This window comes from Loxodonta africana, chromosome 10 (genome assembly GCF_030014295.1).
Source record: "Loxodonta africana isolate mLoxAfr1 chromosome 10, mLoxAfr1.hap2, whole genome shotgun sequence".
Lineage (NCBI taxonomy): Eukaryota > Metazoa > Chordata > Mammalia > Proboscidea > Elephantidae > Loxodonta > Loxodonta africana.
This window is the reverse complement of record NC_087351.1, coordinates 27,353,849-27,363,567: the sequence shown is the minus strand read 5'-3', so window position 1 is coordinate 27,363,567 and position 9,719 is coordinate 27,353,849. Positions and strand designations below refer to the sequence as shown.

The 9,719-nt window shown below is 37.1% G+C and overlaps 1 protein-coding gene across 1 annotated transcript; it reads left to right on the top strand.

The window, feature by feature from the left end:
* The first annotated feature begins 653 nt into the window (after positions 1 to 653).
* Positions 654 to 4,187, top strand: LOC100655108 (olfactory receptor 4F3/4F16/4F29-like). The gene has a single exon (XM_023558627.2). It carries the CDS (start codon positions 3,100 to 3,102, stop codon positions 4,036 to 4,038), a length of 939 nt encoding a protein of 312 aa, XP_023414395.2. The 5' UTR covers positions 654 to 3,099; the 3' UTR covers positions 4,039 to 4,187.
* Positions 4,188 to 9,719: the final 5,532 nt, after the last annotated feature.

Sequence of the window (9,719 nt, the reverse complement as noted above, 5' to 3'; positions counted from 1 at the left end):
ATTTCTTTCTTCCTTTTCTCCTGTTGCAGTGCATAGAAACTGAGCTTTTTCTTTTCCTTTATATTTTATTTATTTTGTTGCTGTTGTAGTAGAAACCGAGCCTTTTGGTAGTAAAAGTAACATAATGATGATGATGATGATAAACCAAAAAATCAAACCCACAGCCATTGAGTTGATTCTGACTCATAGTGACCCTATAAGACAGAGTAGAAACAACTACCCCATTGGGTTTCCAAGGCTCTAAATCTTCAACACAGTAGACTGCCACTTCTTTCTCCCATGCAGTAACTGATGGGTCCAAGCAGCTAAGCCTTGTATTTGTTCTTTTTTTGTCCATGTATGGCTCATTTATTAACTTTTTTTGATATCTTTATATGCGTTCTTTTAAACAAATCTTTCTTTCTTGTGACTTCCAATTTTGGATGACTCCCAACTTTTCACCTCCAGTCGTGACCTCTCTTGCCTGTCATTTATCATGATTTCTTTGTTGGTAAGTGGCCCACTGACTTTGCTAAATCTCTTATTGGCAACAAAAGTTTGGTATATTTTGATTCTTTCCAATTGCAACCAGTAGACTCTCTTTGTTTTTCTCCTCCCTTTATGTGCTTTTCTTTTTTGCTAATTTTCATGACTTTGTGAAGTTAAATCAATGGCCAATAGAAACCTTGGGTTGGGGTTTACCTATTTACCAGATGGAAATTTATAGCAAGAATATCAGGCATTCTCTTGTTGGAAGTGGTTGAAAAACGTGTTAATGCTGTTTTAAATTTGGAAGCTCACTTTAGGCATGCTGGGTCTAATGGGAAAAGATGGTAGACTAGGAAAACAGGAAACGTGAAAAATAATGGCCCTGAGGAAATGGCTTTAAACTCAGAGAAATGTTATTAACCAGTCAAGAAATCTTTAGTATTTATCTCACTCTGTATTCTAGAAACAAAGGAGCCAGAAAAAAAATCATCTTTATCATCTTCAAACTTCTAATATATTTAGGGAGATAGGATCTATAAAAAGAAACCATTGAAGAATGATAGTAGCAAGGGATTTGCTCTAAGTAAGGGCCAGGATATTCTCTCCTCTCAGAGTACTTCCCCTCTCCTCTCAGCCTAGTGAACTTTTGTTAATTTTTAAAAGCTTGCACCATATCTTTTCTCCCAAAAAACTTTCTCTGAATTTCCCACCAGACACTTGTGTCCTTGGACAATGAACCCTTGGAACTTGACCTATGGTGCCATATATTGTGGGTTTTTGTCGGGGGGGCGGGAATTATTTAACTTCTGATTAAATTTTAAGTTTCCTGACTTGTAGAACTGAGAGATGGAAGAGATTAATATGAACTGGAGTTCAGGGGGAACTTTTTGTGAAGGAAATGGGATTTTACTTAACCTTTAAAGGATATATAGGATTAGAAATTTTCTGTAGCACACTGTCCAATATGTAACTACTAGCCACTTGTAGCTATTGAGCACTTGGAATGTGACTAGGGCAACTGAAGATTTTTAATCTCAGCTAATTACCGCATGTAACTAGTTACTACCTAGAAGATCTAGACTTTGGCTTATCTATTTTCACTCTATTTTTTTTATGTGTAGAATCCGAATCCATATCTGGACGGTGAAATCTAGATTATTTTTCAATAACTGGTTGTTTGTCCCTTATTGGATGACTACTTTCTCCTTTGGAAATAAGCAGTATGGATAAGATAATCTCTAGAGAGGCTTGGGGGGTAATAGTTTTATGGCAGATTTCACTCATCATGCACAACTGAGGTGTGCGTATGTGTGTGTATATACAAGCACACTTATTAAAAGGCAAACTTGCAATCCTTTTTCTCTATTGTTGAGTTTCTCTTACCCTTTCCTTTCAGTTCCAGGTCTGAGGCTTCTGTGCACTCATGCGTTTTCATTTTACTAGCCCTTTACTGTTTTTCTCCAAGCTCTCTCATTCCTCAACTCACCTCACCTTTTAGCAGCATGCCCGCCTGTAATGGGAGCAGAAGTGTTTGACCCACAGGCAGGAGATTACATCTACTATGTGATAACAGTGTATTCCCTGCAAAAATGGGTAAGAATCAGGGAGACTAATGTAATGGCCCAGGATTAGGGTCAGGGAACAGTCAGACACTGGGGAGATTTGAAACACGGCAATGAGATAAGAGGGGCAAACAACAAGGGAGATGTGGGGACAGGAGAGGGTCGATGGTTATATGCCACTTAAGAGGTTCGTGTGCATTTCTTCATCCACAGAAACCTATAAGAGTTTGGGACTACAAGGCTGTGGCCAGGGTTCACAAACTTTAGGGAATGTGAAAAATCTAAGCAGATAAATAAAACTGATTTCCCTTACCTTCTTGCCTTCCCGCAATTTTCACACCTTGGCCATGTCCTGCCTGTTAAGTATGCTACTGGGCACTCCTACTTACACCTCCAGGTGCCCATGCAGATACCCTGTGTCCTCAATCCCTAACCAGCCTTTGTCTTGGCCCTATCTACTTTTGAGTCACCTCTATGTCCTAAATCAAATTCCATTATACTCTCCCCTATTTTGTGGAATTTTGGTGAATTGCAAATATGACTGTGGGTAGTGGTGTGAGAATGACTTTAAGGGACATATTTTATTCCTGAGATGAAGTGAGATTAGGAGGACAGACAACTAGAATGGCTGGAAAATATTTCATCAGCAATTCAAGAACAGAACCTAAGAGCTCAGCGAAATGAGGTCAATGCCATCTCTTATTTCTTCTCTCATTGTGTTCCATCGTATTGCCTTTCCTGTCCCTCCCAATTCTTGTCACGTACATCTACTATATTTTCATATTTGTTACATTCTCTTGTTTATAGACGGAAGATCGTCTAGGAGGCCATGGTGATAGGGATATTGCGTGTGAAAGTGATACAACTCCTTTAGGTGACTACAGGTAAAATGCTTTTTTAGTGATTATATGGCCCTGAGAAGAAATTGAATGGATAAAAAATTTGTACATTGTGAATATTCTTGAATAATTAATCATTATAATTCTAAGGCATTAATGTCCTTCTTATTTTTGTTTCCTCTTCATTTTCTTTCACATGATAACTTTAGAGCACTCTAGCTGATAAATCAATGGACGGAGCAAATCACTCTGTGGTGTCAGAGTTTGTGTTCCTGGGACTGTCCAATTCCTGGGAGATCCAACTTGTCCTCTTTGTGTTCTCCTCCATGTTTTATGTGGCAAGCATGATGGGAAACTCCCTCATTGTCCTTACAGTGACTTCTGACCCTCACTTACACTCCCCCATGTACTTTCTGTTGGCTAATCTCTCCTTTATTGACCTGGGTATTTCTTCTGTCATTACCCCCAAAATGATTTATGACCTTTTCAGAAAGCACAAAGTCATCTCCTTTGGAGGCTGCATTGCTCAGATCTTCTTCATTCACCTCATCGGTGGTGTGGAGATGCTGCTGCTCACAGCCATGGCCTTTGACAGGTATGTGGCTATTTGTAAACCTCTCCACTATTTTAGTATCATGAACCCAAAACTGTGTATTTTGCTCCAGGTTGCTGCTTGGATAATTGGTTTGATCCACTCTGTGTTTCAACTAGTTTTTGTTATAAAATTACCATTTTGTGGCCCTAATGTGCTGGACAGCTTTTACTGTGACCTACCTCGATTTATCAAACTTGCCTGCATAGACACCTACAGACTAGAGTTCATGGTCACAGCCAACAGTGGGTTTATATCCCTGGGATCATTCTTCATATTGATCATCTCCTACATTTTTATCCTGATCACTGCTCAGAAACACTCTTCAGGTGGCTCATTCAAGGCTCTCTCCACTTTATCAACTCATATCATGGTGGTGATTTTGTTCTTTGGTCCTTGCATCTTTGTTTATACCTGGCCTCACCCCAAATCACACCTAGACAAATTCCTTGCCATTCTGGATGGCGTTCTCACTCCTTTTCTGAATCCAGTCATCTACACATTGAGGAACAAAGAGATGAAGATGGCAATGAGGAGAGTATGCAGTCACCTTCTTGTTTACAGAAGGATTTCTTAAGTGACAAAAGTATTATGAAGTTTCCTTACTGTCCAGAGTAACATTAAATTTATATTATTTCAATAGCAGGAGTTTCCAAGTATATTACTTGTATATTAATACAACATGAATTTTAAAAATCTTAACTGAGAAATTGTGTTGCTTGCTCACGGTTGACTGAAGCATGGGTGGGGTAAAAGGTATCCACAGGAGAAGGCCAGTTTCTTGTCTCACAGGAGACAACACCTTTGTGAACATACCATGGTCCATGCTTCAAATCAGAGTCTTTTCAGTGTCACAGAGTGGGCTGTATAAGGGATTGTGAATTAACACTAAAAAATTGACACTAGGTGGTAATATATAATCAAGATGCCAATTTATTAATTTGTCACACACACACAGACACACAAAAATCTGTCAAGTGCAATGCTCCCCAGAACTTCTGATGGCACAGGACAGGAACTATCCCCGAAGACAAATCATCAGGCATGAAAAGGACTGGTCAGTGGGGGGGAGAGAGATGCTGATGAAGAGTGAGCTAATTAAATCAGGTGGACACTGGAGAGAGTGTTGGCAACTCTTGACTGGAGGGGGGATGGGAAGATAGAGAGAGAGGGAAGATGGCAAAATTGGCACGAAACGAGAGACTGTAAGGGCTGACTCAATAGGGGGAGAGCAAGTGGGAGCAGGGAGTAAGATGTATGTAAACCTACATGTGACAGACTGATTGGAATGGTAAATGTTCACTTGAAGCTTAATAAAAATTAAGAAAAAAAAAATCTGGAAGAATCAAAAAAAAAAAAATTTGTCAAGTGATCTGGACTCCCACATAGTCCTAAATCGTTCTTTCACTATAGCGAAACCTCTGGGAAATAAAGTGATGATGAGAACATTAATGAGCAGGGAATCTGAGCAAGAGGAGTTAGCTGGATTATTTCAATATTTAATGACATCAGGTTTCATTAGCTTAATGCCTATATTTCCCCACTAGTATATGTCTGTCTTCATGGCAGGAACAACAGGATCTTTAGGCCAGCCCATTCTCTTGTCTGGACATTGCTGACTGATCATCACAAATTTTACCTTTGACTCTTGTTTGCACTATGTTATACCATGTCTATCCTTTCTATCTCCTATAGTCTTTAAGGTACATTCTTTATCTACATATGTAATTCAGATTCTTCTATTTCATTCCACTGATATAAGACTATTACTGTTGCATTTGTTTGACTTCAGTCATCATGAGCTGATTCCTAATTGGGGAGGTGTTTTTTATATGACTATTTTCCATTCTCTGAGAATGAGGTGTTTGAATAAAGATCAAGAGATTTAGAAATTATAATTCATATGCATTTCAATAAAGAAGAACCAAAGAACATTCTCAGATAGAGATGTAGTATAAAGAACTTTATAATACATTTTAACCAACTTACCATTTGTTGTATTGTCTTATAAGCGATCCTTATTTTATAACATAATTTATCTCAATTGACAATTTATTTGCTTTTCTTTTTCTTTCCATTGCCTTTATAACTTTATTTATTTATTTTCTGAGTTCTCTGTTGGATAAATGGAAAACTGGTATATATTTATATATACAATTTATACATATATATTAATATATAGAAATAAAATATATATAATTTTTATTTTTATTTTACTAGCCAGATCTTATACTAAGTCTCCCTATAATTTGTTTTGAAGAAGTAATATTTGCTTTTTTCTTCCATTAATTAAGTAATGTTCAATAGATCCTAGAAGGGGTTCCCAAATTTCTTATTATTTATGTGTGTCCATTTCCAGAAATCCCTGCTCCCCCCATCCTTTCTCCTGCATTATCTCAGGTCTACATCTATGACAATATGGATTCCTCAAACACATAATTACTGAGGATTTTCTTTATCATTTAATGCAAAATTTTTTTCAGTCTAAAGTAATAACCACTTTTAGTGGATATCTGCTCCATTGTCTGTCCAAATGACAGCAATCTCTTCCTGCTGGTAAATGTACCTTTCTCTTGTCCTAACCATGTGGTATGATTGGAAGAAGACATCTTGTAGATCCTACCTTCCTCATTACTATCGATTGGTCAAAGATTTGGCATCTGAACTAAGTCATAATGACATACTCCCTAACCACAGTTGAATGGTACAGAAATGAGTCCCTGATCACGATGGACCAATGTAAGCTTTTGCCCAAGATGTTTGGACTTGAAAACAGAGAGAGAGCAAATCTCACTCCTTTTTGAATCTGTGAAGTATAGAAACTGTTGGCAATCAGACTTCCTGCTGTCAAAAATCTAATATAGGATAATGAAAAAAGATGAGGGTGATAAAAGATAAAGAGTTCAAAGACAGAAGTTCGGTGGTATTCCACTTGTTGGTACCAGCTGTCATGAGCATTCACCTTTATTCTTGCCCCTAGTTCAGTTACTAAGTGAGCTAATAAATGAGCTCATGATTTTATCATCTTGCTTGAGTTTAAGTTGTGGTTCTTTCACTTACATCAAAAAGGTTATTGATAAATATATCTTAGATCTTAAAGTGACTATATTTTAAATTATAGCTGATGTGAAATTTTTTGTTGTTTTCTCATTTCTCTGAGGAAATATAATTTTTATCTCATAAAAAGCATACTTTATATAAAAATTATTTGTAAATAAAAATAACCCCAAAAATCTCTCTATGGAAGTAATTATTAGTATTATTTATTTCTAGTGTTTATATATATATATATATATATAATTGAAATTTTGTTTCTACATTTTTTGTTCTGATTTTTAGATGCATATTATATCCTTAGAATTCTCTTATGATATTAAATAATCTACGACAATGTAATTTTGAATTCATGCATAAACTATTAAACAACAGTCATAATTGTCTTTTCTGTTATTGTTGGACATTTAGATTGGTTTTTGTTTTTTGTCAATTTTTTAGTCTTCCTTTAAAATCCTTACATATTCATCTTTGCACTACAGATTAACTTCTTTATGGATTAATATAATTGGAATTAATAGGGTATAATAACATTTTTTTAATAACATTAGTAGAGAAAAATAAAAACTCATCTTTCAGTTTGTCATAAAAAGCCCAAAACCAAATTGGAATTAATAGGGTATAATAACATTTTTTTTTTTAATAACATTAGTAGAGAATAATAAACACTCACCTGTCAGTTTGTCATACTGTGGTGAATTGCATGTTGCTGTAATGCTGGAAGCTATGCCAACGGTATTTCAAATACTGGCAGGGCCATCCATGGTGAACATGTTTCAGTGGAGCTTCCATAAAGACTGGGTAGGAAAAAGGACCTGAAAATCTACTTATAAAAAAATTGGCCAGTGAAAATCTTACTAATAGCAGAGGAACATTGTCTGAAACCATGCTGGAAGCTGAGCCCATCAGATTGGAAGGCACTCAAAATGCAACAGTGGAAAAGCTGCCCTGTCAATGTAGAGTTGACCTTACTGACGCAGAAGGACTCAAGCTTTCGGGACCTTTACTAGCTGATGTGGAATGACTCAAAATTAGAAGAAACAGCTGTAAACATCCATTAATAATTAATAATTGGAATGCAAAATGTACAAAGTATGAATCTAGGAAAATTGAAAGTCGTCAAAAGTGAAATGGACCATATAAAGATCAATATCCTAGAAATTAGTGAACGGAAATGGAGGAGATTTGGCCATTTTGAATCAGAAGATCATGTGGTCTACTATGCTGTGAATGATAAATTGAAGAGGAATGGCATTGCATTTATCATCAAAAAGAACATTTTGAGATCTATCCTGAAGTACAACGCTGTTAGTGATAGGATAATATGGATATGCGTACAAGGAAAACCAGTTAATACGATGATTATTCAAATTACTCATAGTCATGGGTTGAATTATGACCCCACAAAAATGTATCAATTTGGCTGGGCCATGTTTCCCACTGTTCTGTAGCTGTCCTCCATTTTGTGATTATAATTGTATGGAAACACTTGTGGCATAATGGTTAAGTGCTACGGCTGCTAACCAAGAGACTGGCAGTTCAAATTCACCAGGTGCTCCTTGGAAACTCTGTGGGGCAGTTCTACTCTGTCCATAGGGTCGGTATGAGTCGGAATAGACTGGACGGCAGTGGGTTTGATTTTGTGTTAATTTTATGTTAAAGAGGATCAGGGTGGGATTGTAACACCTTTACCAGGTCACATCCCTGATCCAATGTAAAGGGAGTTTCCCTGAGGTGTGGCCTGTACCACCTTTTATCTCTCAAGAGATAAAAGGAAAGGGAAGCAAGTAGAGAGTTGGCGACCTCATATCACCAAGAAAGCAGCACCGGGAGCAGAGTGTGTCCTTTGGACCTGGTGTCCTTGTGCCTGAGAAGCATTTTGACCAAGGGAAAATTGATGACAAGGAATATTCCTCCAGAGCCTACAGAGAGAAAAAGTCATTCCCTGGAGCTGGCACCCTGAATTTGGACTTGTAACCTACTAGACTATGAGAAAATAAATTTCCCTTTGTTAAAGCCATCCACTTGTGGTATTTCTATTATAGCAGCACTAGATTACTAAGACACCCACCAACCACTAAGGCCAAAGATGAGGATACTGAAGGTTTTTTTTTTTTTTTTTTTTATCAACTTCTGCAGTCTGAAATTGATCAAATATGCAATCAAGATGCATTGATAATTACTGGTGATTGGAATGGGAAAATTAGAAACAAGGAGAAGAATCAGTAGTTGGAAAATATGGCCATGGTTATACAAATTATGCCTGAAATAACATGACAGAATTTTGCAAGACCAATGACTTATTCATTGCAAATACCTTTTTTCAACAACATATATGGCAACTATACATGTGGACCTCGCCAGTTGGGATACATATGAATCAAATACATTACATCTGTGGAAAGAGATGATGAAGAAGCTTAACATCAGCAGTCTGAACAAGGTCAGGGAATGTCTGCAGAACAGACCATAAATTGCTCATATTCAAGTTCAGATTTAAGCTCAAGAAAAATTTTTAAAAAGTGTGCCAGAGCCAAAATACGACCTTGAGTATATCTCATCTGAATTTTGAGATGATCTCAAGAATAGATTTGATGCATTGAATACTAATGACCTAAGACCAGACAAGGACATCATAGGTGAAGAAACAAAAAGTAATTTAAAAAAATAGGAAAGAAAGAAAAGACCAAAATGAAAGTTAAAGAGAGTATAAAACTTGCTCTTGAACCTAGAGTAGCTGAAGTGAATGGGAGAAATGATAAAGTAAAAGAGCTGAATAGAAGATTTCAAAGGGTAGCTCGAGAAGGTGGAGTAAAGTAATATAATGAAATGTAGAAAGGCCTGGAGTTAGAACTTTTTGAATTACAAGTGTCAGAAATCTAATTCAGAGTGGTGGGTCCAAGATGGCAGAGTACTAAGACGCTTCCTGTGTTCCCTCTTACAGCAAGACCTGAAAAAACAAGTGAATCAATTACATATGATAATCTAGGAGCCCTGAATGTCAAAGACAAAGCTGAGGAGTCAGTTTCAGCAGCTGGATCAGCCAGTGTGCTCAGGCTGGGGCAAACAGTAATGCTCAAGATGCATTTTCCACACTGGGAGAAACTAAGCTGCAGAGAGTCAGCTATAGCCTCCAGAAACAGGGAGAAGTGAAGCTGAATCTATGAAAGTTAAGTGCAAGTGTCTAACCTAGTGCCCCAACCC